The sequence below is a fragment of the Hipposideros armiger genome, unplaced genomic scaffold (genome assembly GCF_001890085.2).
Source record: "Hipposideros armiger isolate ML-2016 unplaced genomic scaffold, ASM189008v1 scaffold_885, whole genome shotgun sequence".
In the NCBI taxonomy this organism is placed as follows: Eukaryota; Metazoa; Chordata; class Mammalia; order Chiroptera; family Hipposideridae; genus Hipposideros; species Hipposideros armiger.
In genome coordinates, this window is record NW_017732235.1 from 311,761 (window position 1) to 333,475 (window position 21,715).

Below are 21,715 nucleotides of genomic sequence, written 5' to 3' on the forward strand. Positions count from 1 at the left end.
TTCCATAATGAAAAAGTCCAAACAATTTCTGTTCTTAGCCTTTTTTCAAATCATGCATACTAATCAGTACCAGATAAATGTAAATTTAAAAAGAAATGATTAGGAAAATAGAAATTGATTATCTCATCAGAGAACACTTGTCAAATACATTTTTCAATTTAAAGGGCAGGCAAAAAAATACAAACAGCTTTCTTTTGAGTGTCCATAAAAGTATGGTTTCTTCCCCTGACATTTTGATATAATGAAATAAACATTATTGTTAAAACTTCATGTGAAAATATTTGTGTTTTCAAGGCATCCTCTGACCTTAGCCATGTGACTCATAGGACTTAATACCACATGTTGTGGCTAAGATTAGTCGTGTGGTCGTTGTTAGTATCATACAGTCCTGTGACTTACAAGTAGCCATCATTTAAAGGATCCACATTGGTTCATGAGGGTTTTTAATTAAGTTTTTTAAAAAGGAACTCTATGTGGTGTCCATATAGAAGGAGCAGAATGTCTAGCATATTGTCCCAGGGACCAGCAGGAGAGAGAAAATTGGTGGGCTAGGAACTAATGGATAGGCAGAGGATCAGAAATGCATTACCATCAGCCCTCTGACTGGAAGTCAGACGCAGCATGCTCTTTCAGTTTGGAGCCGTTGCAGTTATTTCCAAAGCATCCAATGCTTTCAACTGTTCCCTCCATTTCCATTTTCTGCAAAGCCTGTTCTGAGAGCCACACTTTTTTTCTGATAACAACATACTCTTCTTGATTTTCTTGCTGCTGTTCTATTGCTATAGGAATCAGGTGTGTCCAATTGTTTTCTAATATGCTTTAGCTTGTGTTTTGAACAGCATTTCTTTCTGTCAGCTCCTTTTAGTCACTCTGCTTTAGTTGCTACATTGTACTCCTTAAACATTATTGACTGCATCCTTCAATCACGTCCTATCCAGTAAATGTGCAGTAAAGTCAGCAGTATTGATTTCTGATACACATTGTGTAATGCATATTCAATGAATGGAACACATTACTCTAATTTGACAAGAATAGCAATTATCAAGAAACCAGGTATAAAATTTTTGACATAAATAGATGTGGCAGTTATATGAAGGTACTCTTTACATTTTCACTTTGGTTTGGCATCGGAACAGTGTGCTCAACCAAACATGAGGAGGAGTTTTAGTCAGACAAGTGCAGTACTAGTAGGCTGGTAGTGTGCTACCCCGTTAGCAAAATCCAGCAACACAGTTTGCTTTATTTTATTGAAAAGAGTTTGTGGTTCTAAAATGGTAAAATAGAGACAATTTCATATAGTTTGCCCTAACAGGTCATAATAGATAAGAGATTCCTTCAAAATGATTGTCATGTATTAAGTGCAAATCAAAACCTATGTTTCCAAAGTGAAGAGAGAAAACGTTTGGCACAACAGAAAATAAATGAACAAAACTATTGGGAAAATAAGCAACATAATATGGGTTCTTATTATATTTCTCTAGAATTGAATTCACTAAACAATTGCCTAGAAGGAACAAAAAGGAGGAAAGGAAACGAAACTCCTATTCTTGTACTTCTCTAATTCTCTTGACCTTGATCAGGAATGCTTAATAACTAAGGTCCTGCCATATTGTGTGTTGTTTTTTAATTTTAAATTTAGCTCAGTCTGATGAAAATTGTAATGTTCATGTCTTTTTCATTTTGGAACTATAAGTACACAAATATTTTCACGTGAAATTTTAACAATAATGTTTACTTCATTATATCAGCAACCTGATGAGATGTCATGTAGAATTATGACACTATAGACTGTACAAATACATGATATTGCACTTCAGGGAAATTGAAAATTCAGGGAATGTGCCGTGGTGTGTGCTAAACATTGGTTTGTGTGTTTCACCAAGTGTTAAATATGAATACAGGTCTAGAAAAGCATTATTACACAAATACAGCTCCACAGCCAAAGAATATGTAATATGGATTTAATTCTAAAGTCACTGGGAAGTTAAATAGGCCAATCGATACATAGAAATATTAAGAGTTTGAAGAAAAACAAAAATTGATTCAACATTGAAAACAAATGGTTTAAGTATTTGTTTCCGCTGCAAAGATATTTCAGCAGTGCATATGAATCATGTAAAATGGAGAAATGTGCATTTACCGCAATCTGTATTGAAAATATCAGAACTAGAATGTGAATGCTATATTTTTCAGTAGCTTTGAGAAATAAAATATTAGCAGGACCTTAATACATGCATTTTTTATGTGTAGAGAAGAATTGAATTCAGAGGTGATTTAGTCAATATTTTATCTTTCATATTAAAACAGTATTTAAAAAGTATTTATTGGCTTTTAATCTTCCCTTAAGTAACTTTCCATTTTGTGCTGCTTATTTAGCTTCTCTACATATGTTACATTACAGTATTATCTTAAAAAAACAAATACCTCTCTTATCATGTAGCAGCATTGTCCTAGAATATGGCAATAATGTATTCAAATGTTCTCTGATGTCTGAAATCCCAAGATAAGAAATGTAGCTGGTTTAGTAGACTTGAACTGACTCTTGTTGAAATTAGACCTGTAATAATAGCATTAAGCAGCAGCGAATATTTACAGTATGTCAACATGACACCATAGTGACACCTACGATAAAGTCTGTAGTTTAAAATTGTCATTTTTCTCCAGGGTAAACAATGATTTATGGCTTTGTAATTCAGTCCAGCCAATTGGCTGTTAACCACACACAAAACTTGGAATCAAATCCTGTGTTTTGGCACATTTTTTTTTCTTTTAAGAAAATCATGATCTAATTCTTTCTCTGCCTTTCTTTTCCTTTTTAAATTTTATTTTATTTTAATTAATCGTAGGGAAGGAATATCAATATAAAGATGAGTAAAAAGTACTTTATATATCTGAACTTAAAAGGAAAACATCTGCTCAAAACATACGAATATTTAGCCCCTTATAAAACAAAATCTATTTTTTATTTCCCAAGGCAGGATATAATTATTATTATTATCATTATTATTATTATTAACATTTATTGGGGTAACAGTGGATAGTAAAAATACATAGGTTTCAAGTGTACAATTCTGTAACGCATCATCTATATATCACATTGTGTGCTCACCACCCAGAGTCAGTTCTCTTTCCATCACCATATATTTCATCCCATTTACCTTCTTTTACCGCTGTCCTCCACACTTACCCTCTGGTAACCACTAAACTATTGTCTGTGTCTATGAGTTTTTGTTTCTTTCTTTGTTTGTTTTGTCCCTTTGTTGCTTTCAGTTTTATATCTCACATATCTGTGAAATCATGTAGTTCTCGACTTTTTCTGTCTGACTTATTTTGCTTAGCATAATAATCTCAAGATCCATCCATAAAAAAAGATAAAATAGTGCTATTTGCGACAAAATGGCAGGACTTAATTGACTGAGGCACCCTCACATCCTAGAATTAGAGTCCTCGTTCTAACATCTTCAAATGCCCACATATCTGTTGGAGGTGAGAACAGAAATCCCAGCTATGAGATTGGAAACAGATCCTTGGTAAGGGCTGAGGTACTCATGACCCTGTACTTACCTGGGTTGTGACCCAATTCAGGCAACCAAGGTATGACATTTCTATTCTATTTTATAGAACTACTTCTAGGATAGAAAATAAATAATCATTATTATGTCCAAGTGTGTTAATATAAATGTTTGTATAATTTGCATGCTTTGACTTCTTTTATTTGACTTTTGGTCCAGCGTTTTGTATTCAGTAAAATGTGACCACTTTTATCCTTCACATAGTAGTATTAGTAAAATTTTATAGCATACTTTAGATGCATCATCAGAAAGCTCTCTCTCTCTCTCTCTCTCTCTCTCTCTCTCTCTCTCTCTCTCTCCCCCGCATCTTACTACTAATACATTCATATATACATATATATATGAATGTATTACTTCTTTTCATACTTTTTTAAAATTATGCTTGTCTAATCTGACATTTTGGGGATGACAGCTGAAAGACATGGACACTTGTTTAGTAGTTTATCTTTGAAACCACACTTACTATTCCACATAATAAATAATACACGCGTTTCTCTCATTTTTCCCTCACTGGTAGCTTGACAACTGTCATTGTTGTTCTCCATTTTCCTGTCTCAAGAAGCCTTGCCATGTTTAAATTTCCCCTCCTTACCTCCTGAAGTCGGACAATTTAAATAACTGTGCCCATTACACCATTATAGTTATGTACAGTTGGCCCTCTGTAACTGCGGGTTCTGCATCCCAGATTCAATCAACCAGGGATTGAAAATAATTTTTTAAAAATGTTACATTGCTGCTGACATGTACTATGTAGTTAGGCCTCTAATGGCTGCGTCTATACTGAACATGTACAGACTTTTTTTCTTGTCATTATTCCCTAAACAATACCATAACAACTATTTACATAGCATTGACATTGTCTTAGGTACTATAAGTAATCTACAGATGACTTCAAGTATTTGGGAGGATGTGCCTTGGTTATATGCAAATACTGTGCCATTCTTTGAGGGACTTGAGGATCCTCAGATTGTGGTATCTGTGGGGGTCCTGGAACCCATCCCTCAGCACACCAAGGGGTAGCTGTATAATTAGGAGCAACACACCCTGAGCAATGGCCTGAGAACCTCCTCCAAAGACACCTCAGAATTTAGGCTTCTTAATTAGACCTTAGGAGGTTTGTATGTCTTTTTTGCATTCTGTTCTGAAAGGTTGAGATTTCTGGAAATCTAAATAGCCAACCATGTTTATTTTTACCCTTCCCAGGTTTTTATAATATAGTAACAGATGGTAACACTAATTCTTCCTCTGACATAAAGATTGTCAGGAATTCAATTAGAGCTTGAAATGATCGACTTTAGTTATTTTCACTCTGGAGTTTATCTATAATGCTTCATACCCATCTCAAACTAGACTGCCTAGGTTAGAATCCCAGCTTCACCATTCCCTACATGTAAACTTGGGCAAGTTTTCTAAATTTTTCCTCAGGTTGGTAATAAAAGAAATGGGTAGTAATAGTACCTATCTCATACAATTAAGTGAGTCAATATACATAAAGCTTTTGAAAGAGTGCCAGGCACGTATTAGGACTATAATTGCCTCCATCTAATTGCAAACATCTCAAGGGTAGGATTTTTGTTTATTTTATTCTATTATCTCCAGTGCCTAGAACACAGCCTGATACACAGTTGTAACAATATACATATGTTGAATTAATATTTTTTTCTTAAAATAGGTGTATTACTGTATTTGCAATCAATTTATTTTGTTGCTCTCAGTGACATGGCTAATTAAGTTCCCAATGCGCTTCCTAATCTTTGTTTTATCTTGGAACCAACTTAAACATTGGAATAACCTGAGTAAGTTGTGTCATAAGATTAGGAGACTATATGACCAGGTGTTTTCCTAGTGAAGGTAGAAATTTGATCTAGGGAGTCCTTTAGAAACTAACAGAGTCCCTTTGATGTTTAGAAGAGCAAACAGAGACCCAGCAGAATTAAATCTATTCAGCATCATTCTTTAAGATTAGCTACAAAGCACCCTTAGCCAAAATTACTATAAAATGTTATATGAGGTCTGACAATTAAGTTCACAAACTCATCCTAGGAAAAGTGCTACATACCCCATTGCTGAATATCACTATGGTCACCTTCAAAGTACTCCCCTTGGGAAGCTATGCACCGATGCCAGTGCATAGTCTACTCTTCAAAGCAATTTTAGAACTCTTTTTCTGGAATGGCCATCAGAGCTGTCATCATATTATTACCCTTGATGTTCTGAATGTCATCAAAATGTCTTCCTTTCTGTATTTCCTTTATTTTTGGGTAAAGAAAGAAGTCATGGGGGGCCATATTAGGTGAGTAGGGAGGGTGTGCCAATACAATTATTTGTTTACTGGCTAAAAACTCCCTCACAGACAGTGCTATGTGAGCTGGTGCATTGTTGTGATTCAAGAGCCATGAATTGTGGGTGTAAAGTTCAGGTCATCTAACTTTTTCACACAGCCTTTTCAGCACTTCCAAATAGTAAATTTGGTTAACTGTTTGTGCAGTTGGTACAAATTCATAATGAATAATCTCTCTGATGTCAAAATAAGGTTAGCAATATCCTTGCAACAAGTTCATGAACTTAATTGTCTGACCTCATGGAATTATAAATAGATTCAACATATAACACTATAATACAGTGTCCCCAGGATGTATAATAAAAAGAAAACAAACAAACGAACTAATCTTTATCAGACCAGTAAGAGAGCAACCAATAAGAGAGTATCTTTTTACATTGATCCCTCTGCGTTATAACACTGGCTGCAGCAACACAAGCTGCCTCCATTTCAGCAGCTGTGGTGGCCAGAGCACAATTATTGTTTTGTTTGCTTTGCCACTCTCGTCGGATGTCAAGAAGTATAGTTGCAAGGTCAACACCAAGTATTCCTCGATGTGATGTCTTTATCTCTTCTGCTGTTGCACTATATCACTCTTACAGAAGAGCCTTAAATATTGACTGATTTTTTAAAGTTCATATTGAGACATACTGGTCCTCTTATACCAAAGGCCACGTGCTCTTTATTTTGGTTTCAGGGACATAATTTGGCTTAATCACATGGTTTATTAATACTAATGTGAGTGTTATAACTGAGCAAAGAATTAAGTACAAAGAAGTGTAAATCATATGCCACATTTTTGTTATATGACTGGTGTAATAAATGTTGATAGAGAAATGCTGTCATCACCTGGTAGTAATATAAAACATGGCTAGGTTTAGATGGGTTGAACAATGAAAGAATTGGCAGATTGTCGTAACTAGTATTTTTCAATGAATGGCTCGTGAAATCCTGAGTCAAACGTCACATTCTTTCACATTGATTTTTTTTTCTTTGGTTAAGTTTATGGTGAATAATCAGGGCCTAGGTGATGTTTCAGTCCTCTAATCTTTACATTCAACGTTCTTTTATTCGATAAGACTTTATTGAGCTTCTAATTCTTTGCCAGATTCTATTCTGGATACTGTTGGTACAAGTATGAAAAACATCACCTTCTTCACCCTAATGTCCTATTCCTAAATATTTCATAATGAAAGGATAGGAGGAAATGTTCTAATGGAGGGGGGTGCAATTATAAGCAGCTATGTTTATGCAATGGAGAATGCAACTCAATCAGTTTGGTCAAAAAACTAGGAATTTGTTTTATATCCCACATATCAGTGAAATCATATGGTTCTTGACTTTTCCTGTCTGACTTATTTTGTTTAGCACAATAATCTCAAGATCCATCTATGTTGTCGCAAATGGCACTATTTCATCTTTCCTTATGGCAGAATAGTACTCCATTGTGTGTATATACCACAAGACAAATAATGAAACAAAAATTCATAGACTCAGACAACAGTTTAGTGGTTATTAGAGGTAAGGGGGGAACAGGGTGGTAGATGAGGGTAAATGGGATCAAATATATGGTGACAGAAAGAGAACTGACTCTGGGTGATGAACACACAATGTGATATATAAATGATGTATTACAGGATTGTATCCTCAAAAACTATGTATCTTTACTAATCATTGTCACCCAAATACACTTTACTTAAAAAAAAAATCTAGAAATTTGGTGAATACCTGATATTGACATTTGAGCATGGTAATAGTGCTTGACTACTACTTTATGAGGTGGATAAGCATTGGTGGAAAATACCAGGCATCAGGACTATAAGTTCATGCTCTGATGATCTTATGAAGAGAACATCTTTGTAAACTGGCACTATTTCTAAATACCTAGTATCTTCTATAAAGAACAGGACAAGTTCATGGACAACAAATTCTGTAGTCAGAAGTACTTAGCTTGTATTTTGTCTCCATGAGTAATGACCCTTTGGGATTTGGCTGCAGCAGCATATTGATGCTTAGGTTCTTGTAAATGTGAATGAGACCAAATTTTGCCAAGTTTTCACCTGTTGGCAAGAACAGTAAGGGTTTTTTTGTCAAGAGTGGGAGATATATGTGGTGTTAAGTTTTTCTTCTTCATCATATTTTTCCAATGTTTATGAAGACTTTTCAGGCCCTGAATTATTAGCACCCCAACTATTGGCATAGTTTACTAATGGAAATAAATTTTGAGTTTATTATCTTTTGCTCATCTTAGAACACTAATTCCGTTTCTAGTTTTTCCATTTATCTTGTTCAATGACTAGATTAAAATGTAAACGATTCGTGTTATATTTTGTAAAGTCTCATTTCATTGAAATATCTTTTGGCAAATTTTTTACTCATTGTACTCTGATGGCATAAACATCGTGCTCGGAGATCATAAAGAGCCATGGCTTCAGAGAACAGACAGGTGATATAAATATGTGAATTGACCTAAGACAATGGGAATCACGAGCAGGAGGCGTGTTCTCTTTCAGCGGGGATGTAAGCTTCTGAGTGCAGGGATTCTTTGTCTGTTTTGTTCACTGATACATCCCACATTCTATCAGAGAGCCCAATACATATTAGGTGCTCAGTAAATAGTATGAGGGATGAATGAATGAATGTGTTGAAATATGTTGTGCTAAAGGGAACGAGACATACCTTAAAGATATTCATTCCTAAAAATAACAACAACAACAATACAAGATATTGTGCCAACCAAACAAAACCCATTCAAGGAACCACTTGTTTAGAATGCACAGTATTATGAAGTAGGCCACTTTTAGTAGACTTGTGTGTGATTTTCCATGAAGGGACACTCTTACTCTGCCTTCTCAATAATTTTCAGAAATATCTGTCCTGTGAATATTAAAATAATGAAAAATGCATGTTGGTTTCAGTATCTGTAGGAAAGTTTGCTCTTGCATTAGAGCCTATTTATGAATACTATTTCAAATACTGCCATATCCTGGAGCATTGTTTTAAATAGAATTTCCAAATATGATATCATTCCTGGGTTTCAGGAGAATCAATCAATATGTCAGTAATGATAATATTTGAATAATAACCTCAACTAAATGGGCAGAATATTTTGAGTTTTCAAATCAACTTCTAATATAGTCTCTCATTTTTATTATGTGAAATGTTCACTGCTACCTGTATTCAATGAAATGTGTGTTGAAAATGGATTTTAATGAAATACATGGAAATGTAATGATTCCTATATGTCAGTGAAGTGACTCGTTCTTCCAAGAAAAAGTTTTTTCTGTTTCTTGAATCTGTAAGCACAGCTTAAGCATGTCTGTCTATGTAGAAGCTGGCCTTGGTTTGTCTGTCATTTGTAAATTTTCTAGTTTAAAAAGATGTAGCATCATGGAACAGAAGCAGAAATATATATATATATATATATATATATATATATATATATATATATATATATATATATATATATATATACACACACACACACACACATCCTTAATTCATACCATGCTCTTATTTATTTCTTTTTTAAAGATTTTATTGGGGATTTGGGGGAGGGGAACAGCACTGGGGAATCAGAGAAGGGAAACAGACAAGTTGCTGTCATTTTGTTCTTCAGTCTAGTTGTGGAGGACGTTGCTTCACTGGCCCATGTTGATATTATCATTGTGCTCTTCCCGGGCAAGGCAGATCGGTAGCCGGCCACTGGACGGCCGCTCACAGCGGCTCTTGGCAGCTCACACCAGCTTCCAGCTGCTCATGCTGGCTGCCGGCGACTCACAGCAGCCCAGCTCCAGGTCGAGCTGTTGTTCACCATCTTAGCTGTAGAGGGCAGTGTCACTGGCCCTCATGTGGGATCCTAACTGGGACCCTGCTGCTCAGAGCTGGTGTCCCAAGCCAGCATTTAACCAACACGCTTCTCAGCTGGCCCCATGGTCATGCTCTTATTTATTTCATTTTGTGCCTGTCTCCTGATGGATAAAGGTCCCCTAATCACCACTTGTTCCTTCCTTGTTCTTTCTTTCTTAATCCTTTTTATATTATCTGCTAGCAGCCGGCTATTGATCATTGAATTTATCTAGAAAGGACGTCTTAGCAGACACTGTGTGTGCTGTCCTCTCCTCTTAGCATGTTCCGGAGGTTACTATAGTTTCTTTTGATAGATTCCATATTTAATATCCTTCTGTCTGAGGACTTTCTGGACTCAGTGATGTGGTCAGCCAAAGCATGAGTTTGGGAAGTTAAGACCCACAGAATAAACTTCTCTACTAATGAGGGAGGAGAGTTGGCAGATAAACACGCTGCCCAGCCCCCTTGCTCTTCAGAAGGGAAGGTCTGAAGTGTGTTCTATATAACAGCCTCTTAGAGGGTTCCCAGCAGCAGGGAGCTGGGTTCCCCACAGTGACAACCCATTCATTAGTGCTCCTTTCCTGACTTTTCTTCTTTTCCTGTCTCCCTTCTCTGCTCCTTCAAAATGCTTCCTGGGGTCTCCACTCAGACTCACTACTTATATCAGGACCTGCGTTTGGGGGGAATGCCAACTAAGACAGATACCATTCTATGTGAGGATTTTTTTATTGGAGTACATTCTGGGTTTTGTTTTGTGTTTTGGTTATTTTTTCTGTTTCCCATTCCTCATGATTTTTCCTATGACTCACTTTCTTTCTAATACTCAGATTAGTTGCTTTTAAGGAGACACCTTGACTACCTCTAACTCAAGGCAACTGACACCTTTTTATAGTAGTTAACTGTTTCATACCAATTGAATCAGAGTCTGGGGTAGAAAACTAGACTCTCTTTAAAAATTAAAAGTCCCAGATTCATGGAGGGTCAAATTCTCTCAGAATATGAAGATGATTAGCACTGCATTGTTTTCAATTTTTTAAAACCATGTTTCTCTTCAACAAGCTATTATGTTAGGTAGCAGTGAAAACAAAACACCCAAGAAGTCATTGATCTCAGCTAAAATTCTTCCTGAGGAATATATTCTTAATTAACCCCAAACTAAATCTTTATCTCACACATCCAGAGGACCTTATGAGGAACTGACTCACTAAAATTTGTAGTGGGCATGAATCCCAGGGTACAAACTCAGGTTTGAAGAAATGTATCTTTTCTTATTTATAATTCAACTTCATTTTTATTTTAACTATCTATTCTGCCATGATTTTAGAAAACTGGTCTCACTCAATGTGGACTTGCCAATTCCATCAGATTTTGTTTAAATTCTACGAGGTGCTGTATTGTACCAAAGTGTGGGGTGTTAGGTCTGAGTCTTTTGATAGTCGTGCATCAGCTGAGACCTCCATGGTTCCTGTTGCCTTGGCACATTCAGTCTGGCAGGTCTCTCCTCCCCTCCAGCCCACCATTGTAGGGCTGGGAGCTGTTCGACTGAAGTGTAGAGCTTCTCCATGAGACTCTATCCTTGTATGTCTAGCTAGTCACATTCAGTGACCTTAAACCAGGGCACATAGGTCCTCTCTGCTCTTCAATATTCAAATGTTTGGGATTTGGTGTGGAAGTCTCTCTGTCTTAGTCCCACTGAAGTTATCTGCTGCTCAGCCCAAGAACTTTGTTTTTTTGTTTGTTTGTTTTTCAGGAGGGAAGGAGCTGAAGGGAACATGGTAAGAGTTCCCTTTCTCAGAGATAGTTCCTAAAATACATGTTCCATATGGGAATTACTGGGTTTAGGATTTTGGAAACTAGAAACAACAGATTGGCTTTTCCTCTCTTTCTTTTCCCTTTCACCCTCTTTTTCATCCTACTCCATCACATCTCTTCCAGAACCATTGCTAATAGCCTGCCTGTGTATCTATCTATCTATCTATCTATCTATCTATCTATCTATCTATCTATCTATCTATCTATCATCTATCTATCTACCTATCTATCATCTATCTATCTGTATATCCATACACAGATATCTATCATCTATCTATCTATCTATCTATCTATCTATCTATCTATCATCTATCATCTGTCTATCTATCTATCTGTATTTCCATACACAAGCACATGGAGAAGGATAAATTGTTGGCATATCTTCTTGAAGAGAAACAGGTTGTCAAGTCTCCATGACAACTGCTATGGTGACCCATGCCTTCCATCATTAAGTGCTGGCAAGATTTATCATTCTGAAAGTGTGGCTGACACCTCAGTTATTTATAAGCACTGTGTACCTACAAAATGTTTATAGCTGGTGATGTATATATCTATGTGTGTGCTATGTTAAAAAGCAGGCTTAGTTGGAATTATTTTTATGTGAATTGAGCCATATTTTGGCAATAAATATAAACTATGTTTAAAATAATCTGATTTCTCTTTTAATTTGAAAGATTTCCTATGTTTGCTTTATGTATTTCACCATTTTTCTACTTTTCATTTTTGGTTTGATGAAAATCCCAAATAAAAATTACTGTCCATTCAGTGTTTCTCTTGTTCACTTTCAAACTTTATGTTTCATTTCTTTCTTACTTAAAAATGTGCTTAAAATAGTAATCTGTCTCTCACATATTGCTGTGAAGAATCAACAGATGTCTAGATCCTGCAACATGTTTTAGAACAACACACTCTTCTCATGATAAGAAGGGAAGCCCCGATCTTTATTAGGTCTTACATAGTTATACTTATGTAGCAATGGGACAATTTGATCAACACATGCAATAGACATTTACTAAACACTCAGGTACATATACAATTTAGTGCAATGAGATTTATCTTTCTTCATTTCCAATATGCCTATATAGAAGAGGAAGCTGAAGAAGAAGCTTATAAAGCATGAACTCAGGGCGACTGGACAGTGTCAGGACGCTGAAAAAGTAGCATTCACTTGCAAAGTGGAGATGATACAGATAATTCCTTTTCCTTTCAGCTTTTAAAGGCCCTAAGTTAGATCTTGAAAAGCTAGGTCATGAAAATATTTTTAACTTACAAATAAAAACGTTACAAAACAAAATTAATAAATGTTGAATTATCTTTCTTCAAAATGTGTGGGTGTTTTTAAATATGTTTTATATGATACTGTATAGGACCTGCAAAAGTCAAAATAGTCAAAATGGTCTCTGCTATATGCATCAGGGTAAAATAGAATAATTACATTTTATAGTGACTAAATTTTTACACCAGTCACTCATTTATTTATTTGCCCATTTATTGATTTGCCTTACTAATATTTATTCAGCACCCACAATGTGCCAAGAACTGGACCATGCAACATGGGTGGTAATAAAAAAAATGACAAAATAAAACAGTTTTTTAGTTGTACTATATGCTATTTATTGTAAGCCAACCAAAATAGTTAACAATTATTTTCCTCTATTTCAATCATGGAAAACCGAGGCACTCAGGAATGAAAGAACTTTTCCGTATTCAAGCAGTTATTAAATAATAGCACAAGCAAGTTGGAGCCTAGGTGTCTCTTACCACTCAACCATCACGCCGTACTTGAGAGAATGAAATCATGGCCCTCACTTCTGTCTGAAGAGCAGTAGTGGTAGCCTGGCTAATGTTTTACAATGTGATATGAAGGGAAAATATGGGAGCTGTGGAAGCCACTAGCTCGAGGTGTTTTCAGTTACTCTCTTGTATACCCCAAATTATTAAAGAATCCTTCCAATAAGAAATCTCTTCTTAAAAATATTTTAAATAATAGAAAAAATATATGTGTATACACATATTTCCTACTTTAATATTTTTCTCTAGGGCATAATTTATACTTAATTTTGATGAATCCTAATGTCTTTAAGGTTCTTAAGCAAAGCCTCCTAGTTTAAAAAACTGATATGTATAGACTCAAAAGTTAAACATTAGAACAAAAATGACAATTTACCTTTTACCTTTTCAAGACATAAAGATAGAAAAGTTTGATACTAAAATATATACGAATATTCTTAAAGTCTTAAAGTCATTAATCATTTTTTTGTGTGTGTGGTCTGCTTGGACTATTTTTAATATCAGGGATTATCAGAGAAAATGAATGCCACCTTCAATAAAACTAAGTTGGACAATACTTTTCAATTCAGATTTGGAGAAGAAAGGAGTTTTTAATAAGATTGTGAATATAGTTCTGCAATGCATTATAGGTAAACTAATGGACATGTTGTATATGTATTGTTTTTGAGCTTTGAAATTCTCTTGAAGTTTTTTCTGTAAGTATTGTTTATCTAATAGAAAAACAACTTATTCATAGAAGTCAGTTTCAGACACAAATATTTCTTAATGTTACCATGGTGTGTTTTCATAGTCCTAACATGTTATGAATGGCCCTTAGGCCTTGGAACTTTTACTAAAATATGATGTAAAACAAATGCACTTTATTAATGTGATATAAATGATGGAATCTCTAGAATTACATTTTAATTAAATACCTTTGTAAGATTATACTGTTTATTCCAAATTGCACCATAAGGATTTATTTTACTTTTTCATAATAACATGTCAATAATTAAGTATATCTATTATCAAAATTTTTAATTAGTAATTTCTTCCATCGGTTTAACAACACTAAATAACTCTTTGAGATGCTGTCTTTTCTACCAAGCTGCAGTGCCTTTTGCCTATTATTTTTATTATGTGACTTTCACAACAGGTTTTCAATCCTAAATCATTATAATTTAAAGTCAACTCCTCAGAAGGGCTGTTATAACACTTTGAAAACTTCCATATTACTTAAAATGATGTTAGAAGGGCCAACATGCAAAAATGATGTTTTAAAAGGTTAGCCAGCCATTCCGTGCCTGCCCCACAGAACCATAATAATAATATGAAATTGTTTTCTAGCTCTGTTCTGGCTTTTTTTTTTTTTAACAAGGCAGAAAATATTGAACTACAAAAGGAGTTTACCTTTTTACTCTGAGAAAAACATTATGCAACTCTAAGCTGAAGTTAATAAATTAAAAAAAAAGCCAATCGAACACCTTAAATGTTTCTAATATGGATTTATGTCATGCAATACAATTTTATCTTTTACATAAAATATTTCTGAATATGTGAACTCAAACACTAGCATCATACATCCCCCTTGTTCTTCTTTAGGGATGCATTACATAAGCTGACACTTTCGTGGAAGCAGAAAAAAACCTAGGTTTTGTGAAGTTTCTATATTGAGCGTTTGAAGAAATGTCTATAACACAGCGTATTTTATTGTATGGATATTTATTTTTGTATTTTTTAATCTGAAAGATTGCAAATGACTTGTTTTCACTTGGGAGATTTTTATAACCCAAACATGAGAGTGGTGGTAGGCAGAGTTTGGTGACTATGTTTGAGGTCTCATTTGTTTGTTTCTAAGTTTTAAAGCAGTGGTTATGAGAACTCACTACCTACATTATTGTGAATGGAAAAATTAGAGATGAAGTACGGAGACTGCAATAGAATTAGATGATTTTCTTATTCCTTTTAAGATAAAAAATTCAGGCCCACTGCTTGGGAAAGATGGGGGTGATCTACGCCTTTATCTGTTACTCAGTTGTGTTCAGGTTACAAATGTATCGTTTCACCTCGGAATGATCCAAAAATGAAATAATTGATGATTTTCACCATGAAAATACAAGGCTATATACACCTGGAATGACAAAAAAAATAAAAGGTCATAATCAGCACTAAAATGAGAAGTGCTTTTATTTTTAAATTTTATTCCTCTTATCATTCTAATTTGGAACAATAATCCAGGAATACATAAAATTAAATTCCCCTCTCCATGTGTAAGCTTCTTAATATAGGTCTACAGGTTTATACCACATAATTAAGATCTATAACTATCATATCTGGTTTTAATTTGATAATTAAAGATTTTGGGGAAAGAACAATATTTCATTTTAATTGTTTGAATACATATAAAGCACAATGTTGAATTCTACTTGTAGTAGATCTAAATAGATGCATATTCTTTTTTTTATGTCTTCTAGCATCTCCGTCAATTAAACTCTTGGTGGATGACCCTATAGTTATAAACCCCGGAGAGGCCATAACATTAGTGTGTGTCACAACTGGAGGAGAGCCTGCACCCTCTCTTACCTGGGTCAGGTCCTTTGGGACTCTGCCTGAAAAGACTGTTTTGAATGGAGGAACTTTGACCATACCTGCCATCACCTCAGAAGATGCTGGTACTTACAGCTGCATTGCCAATAATAATGTGGGAAACCCAGCAAAAAAGTCCACCAACATCATTGTAAGAGGTAAGTTTGCCTAGAGAATGTTACGACATAGATTTCCGGGTGAGCCTGGCTATCAAAAAGCAAATAATGTTTGATATAAAAATATTTCCTCAAATATTGCATATATGTGGAATATACATAGGAAATTATTTATAAATAATGAATGATGTGTAATTGTAAACAGAGCCTAATATTCCTAAATGTTAATACTAATGTCTTATGTTTACATTGAACAGTTTTCAAAACATATTCTTAGTGGTACCATGGCATAGTTTTTATAATATGTTCTTAGTGAAAAAAAAAGATTAAAATGCAATTGTGGCATACAGCATTAAACATTGTTATACAGATTGTGTATTAGTTTAGGAATTTAACATTTTCAAGTTAATAAACATTTATTGAATCCCTGTTACAAGCAGAGCTTTAAATTGTGAGATTATGTAGATATTGGTAAAACATTAAGCTGTACTCAAGGATTCTACTGTCAGGTAGTAAAAATAAAATGCATCAATTAACAGTCACATGATACAGTGTTTGGTAAGTGTAAGCGAAAGCTATGGAAATATTAAAAATACATAGTAACTTGTGGCACACATTATTAAGGAATATCTAATGACATTTGCACTAGGTCTTATACACATAGGGCAGAGTTTTAACAGACTGAGATTAGGGAAACACATGAAAAAGTTAGAGATAATAAAGGGCAAAACGTATCTGAGGAATTGATGTAAAACATGGGTCAGTAGGTCAATAATAGCAGTGATGTTTCAGTGTGGCTGCTACCAGCCTCTGTGCTGGTGCCACATACAGACGAGACACTACCTCTGTGTTTCGGAGGATTACAGTTACTGTGTAAGGAGGGCATTTGCTTCTTCATGTCTCCCTTTACTTGGCGAGGTCCTGGGTTAGGGACAGAGGATGGACACTGATGCCTCTAAAGTTAAAACAGACATTCATGTGCCCAAGAGGACTCTTCAGGAAGACAAATGAAAGGAAGGAAGGAAGATAAGAACACAAAAGGATAATATATGGAAATGAGTAACAAGACAAGGTCTGCAAATGGAAGTATCAACCTTTCTGTTTTAAATATCAGTATTGACAGAATGGGCCTCTTTCTAAGGCTTGTCTCAGTGAGTGACTCGATTGTGCAGTCCTCCATCCCAAATTGTAAAAGAAAGTAAAAACCGTACAACTCACCAATATTTATTATTTCTGCTTTTTATTTGTTTGTTTTTAAACACTTACTTTCCCAAGAAGCCATGAAATAATGCTACTAAATCTTGCTGTCATAATTATGAGATTAGTTAAAACATTGCAACACTATCCTTAAGAGTCATGAATGTAGAGTAGAATCTTTTGTTCCATTATTTCTCAAGGACAGGAACTCACTAGTGAAAAATGATGGATGAAATCTAGTTTGACCATAGGATCACCCACAACCATATGGAATCCAGGTACAAATGGCAAAATGTCCAGCATGAAATGTCTGCACTGCACCCTTTGTAAAGGACATTAACTCACCCGCAGCAAATATATGCTCAGAACATGATTTGCTCTTTCCCACCCCATCTAACAGCTTTCATCTGTGTTCTTTCAAAGGGCAGTTTCCAACTTTGACACAAATTACCTAAAATAAATAAAGCCCTTAAACATGTGCTTTTGCAATTTATAATTTTGTATGTCTTTAATTCATCTGAAGTATGCATTTGCATAGTCACATTACATTACTGGTGGCATTTACATAATTTATAAAATCAACTATGGATATAAACTCACTGAATATAGAAATAGCCTTAGTTAAAGGGTCCTAGATTAAACTGGAGGGAAAAAAACTGCTATAATAATGTGAGGCATCTAATTTCTGCCACAAAGGCCAAGAAATTCAGTTAAAGAAAAATGGTTTTCTTTGTATTATACAAAGAAATTATTTTCCAGACTTCTGAATTTGTAGACCTCTGCAGTGTCTTAGATGAACTGTGTCATGGATATGGTGGACCTCTAGGTTTATTTTCTCCCCATTCTTTTCTGTAATTAAATCAAGATCCATAAACCAGATTTTCTGAGGAAGCACAAGGCTATTCTGTGCATAGAATTCCCATTCCCATTTGAAATATCGGTGGACAAAATAAGAACGCAAGGTGCAGATAAGCACAAAACTCTAGAGACATTTCTGAACTTGAATTTGATGTTTTAAAAATAAAAAACACTTCAAAGAAAATGATGTAGATAACACTCCATGTAGACATTAACTGTAGTTTAGTGTCATGCAGTCGCTCTAACTTTTATTAAATGTCTTAAACTTCCCCTGTTTCAGGAGGAAAAGCCAGGCCGACCCCATGACCCTGTGCTCGGTTTTAGAAATAAAGGCTCCGATACTACATTTAAATCACAAGCACACATTTGGTCACTGTTTCGGATGCATCACTTTCCCTCCTGCCCAGCTTGGGTCCAGTTTGGGCTGGAGACCTGGTCTCATAGGAAACCCCACAGTAGGACTGACATGAGAAATAGGCGGGTTTTTCCGCCACCTTAGGCTTAGAAGCTGCATCGCACAATTTTCTCCAAAGATATCCCTCTAATCAAATTTGGTCTCTGACCCTGTTTCTACCCTTAGCTGTCTATAAAGTCCAAGGCTCATGGAATGGTTTCTTTTACTTCCTTTGAAAGTTCGGCATGAGAAGGGGTCTGCTTTGCACTCACTGTGGAATTCTGTGGCTTCTGTTCTCAGTGAAAAGTGAGTCAGGAAAAGTCTGTTCTATCACCTAGTTTCACAAGAATACAGAAAGATTATAAGAATTTTCAGAATTTCTACCTGACATTCTTAAATGTGATCCATCCGTAAGTCCTTCTGGGCCTTTCGCCAAACTGTACTCTAAACCTGACCAGCTCTTGTCACATTTGCTGTTACCGCCCTTGTGTGAACTATCGGTCTAGCTCCCATAGTTGATTAAAATGGCCTTTTCATTAATCCTTTTGTCCAGTCTAGCCTCTCTTTTAAAAGGGGCTGTTTTTCCAGGGTAGTAGAGAAAGTAGACTGGCTGAATTAACAAATAGACCCATACATGTAATTACTCAAAAAACAAAAAAGCACTTTAGATGTTTTTCATGAAAATGTTCAGAGTGTTTCCTAGTTGATAACACTGATGGTGGTATTATGGTGTGATTGACTCTGTGTGTGTGTGTGTGTGTGTGTGTGTGTGTGTTGGCAGGGGGGTGCTGGTGTAGGAGTAGGGGCTCTGCTCCATGCAGTCATTCAGGCTGATGGTGCCTGTGCTAGCTTCAATCTGTGGGGACTCAGGTTGCTCAGAGTGTTCCTTTCTTTCATCTCAGCTGGAAACGGGAAGGACTTGAATGAGCACACATGGGGGATTTTTATGGGCCAGGTATGCATTGGTTCCAACCATATTGTATTGGCTAGATCTTAGGTACACAGTTATACCCAATGATGTGAAGGCTGAGAAATGTACTCTCACAGAGTGCCCAGGGATGAGACGACATGGATTTTTGTCAACAGCTAACCCTCTCTGTTGCATTTATACAAGAGACATGGTAACTGAAATCACCTCATTCTCCTGATTAAATTCCTCCAGTGGCTTACCATCTCACCTAAAATGGAATTCAGGTTCATCACCGTCATTTCACTTTCCTCCCCTCCTGACCTGGTCTACTTTAGACACATTGTCCTTGTCCTTTTTCATAAGTCAGGACTCAAACGTTGGCTGTTCTTTCAGCCTGGAATGTTAATTTTCAAATACCCTCTTCTGGGAATTGTCTTCCCTGACTACCCTATCTTAAATGGCCCACCCCTAATTCCTTTGCATAATTTATTGTTTCTTCTTATCACATAATGACCTGGAGTTATTTTATACCTATTTCTTTTTTATTGTCTGTCTCTGTCATGAGACTCAAGGGACAAAGAATTTATCTGTTTGTTGTCTTAATCAGTGGTATGTCCCTAGATCATAGAAAACTATACTAAGCATGTAGTAAATACTCAATAATTTTAAGATTTTGTTTAGTGAACAAAATCTCTTTTGTAAGTCCACTGGCTTATATTAGACATTTCTTCTGGACATCTAGCTCTCTTTAATAGCCTAAGTATGTACTAGATGATATTAAGCAAAATAAGGAAATTCCATATACTTATTAAATCATATTAAACATCTGTGTGGTATGACTAGCACATTTCAAAGTCCACGTTGCTCTGATTTTTAATTGTGGCATAACAAGCCACCCCAAAATCTGGGGGTTGAATAGCTCAGCTAGAACATTCAGGGGGGGTCTCATATAATTGCACTCAGAAGGTGGCTGAGGCTGGCATCCTCTTCAAGGCTTCTTTATTTAAATATCTGGTGCCTGGACTAAAACGTTCAAACAGCTGGGCTTCCTGTCTTCTCTCTCTCTCTCTCTCTCTCTCTTTCTCTCTTTCTATCTCTCTCTCTCTCTCTAGTTTATTTACATGATTTCTACACATGGCAACCTCAATGTAGCTAGACAGTTACAGGCTCCTAGTGCCAGGGCCTCAAGAGCTGCATGGGCTCTTCTAATCAGGACCTGAAGTCATTCAGTGACCTTACTACAGTCTGTCATCCAGGCAATGATAATAGCGGGCCTGGCTCCTGGGTGGGATCCATTATCTCTACCTCTTGAAGGGAGGAGTGTCAAATAATCTGCAGGCATGTTTTAATACTACAACATGCAGGGTACTCTACAAACTACATTTTCACGTCATACTCCCATGCTGCCTCAGTGCTCATTTATGCCTCTGTTTTCCCATTTTTCTTTTTAATTTCACCAGCCCCTATCTTGAACCCATGGCCACTGCAAAGTGACATTGTAAACACGTTGCTCTTTTAATTTTAGAATGACTCCAGCCTATTTTTGTTGGCCATAATGTCAGATTCCTAATATGGAGAATTTTTTTATAAATGTCAATATTGAAACAGATTTAACCTTTATGGGAGAAGTCAATATGTATTCAGTGAGGCATGAATTTACACTTTCCTAACTGCACAGAAATATACTGTAACGTCCAGGAATATCATAACCCTCTGTTCTGAAAAGTTTGATTTACCTAATTCTATTTTATCCACATGAAAGTACTGATTTCTTTAAAAACCTGAATTGTAATATTAAACATATTTGTGTGGAACTCATTTAATAGAAACTGATCAAATATTAGCACTAACTAGTAACATTTCAAAATGATCTTTAGGCTTATTACAAAAAAATCTTATAATTTAAAATTTCTATGAGTAAAAACTTTGAACCTTTGTACCAATTCCATTTAGATAAAGTTAATATTGACTGAGCACTTACTATGTACGAGGCAACCCGGCACACTATGTACATTAACTTTTTAATCACTCCAAAATATACATGAGGTGAAAAATATTCTTATTCCCATTTCAAAGAAAAGTAAAACTGAAGAGGGAGCAGTTAAATAACTTCCCCCAAATAAGCCTTATTTTAGCAGAAGACCTGGAATTTAAAATCCACATACTCTGGTTCCAGGGCCACTGTCTAAACCATAGTACCTTTCAAAATTTAGCTACATTTTTAAAAATATATAATCTATCCCCTATCCTCTCCAAAGTGAACTAATATCCTTATCTATTTCCTGTATCCTTGCCTTTCCAGAAGTTGACTAGAGATTCTTTCTGGGTTGT

General features: G+C 35.6%; 1 protein-coding gene across 1 annotated transcript in view; it reads left to right on the plus strand.

Moving 5' to 3' along the window:
* MDGA2 (MAM domain containing glycosylphosphatidylinositol anchor 2) overlaps positions 1–21,715 on the plus strand; it is a gene marked incomplete at its 5' end in the record, with an annotated part of 518,288 nt that overhangs the window by 214,605 nt on the left and 281,968 nt on the right. Inside the window, one exon of the mRNA XM_019630047.1 lies at positions 15,798–16,067. Coding sequence (XP_019485592.1) covers positions 15,798–16,067 — 270 coding nt within the window. The remainder of the gene's footprint in view (positions 1–15,797; positions 16,068–21,715) is intronic.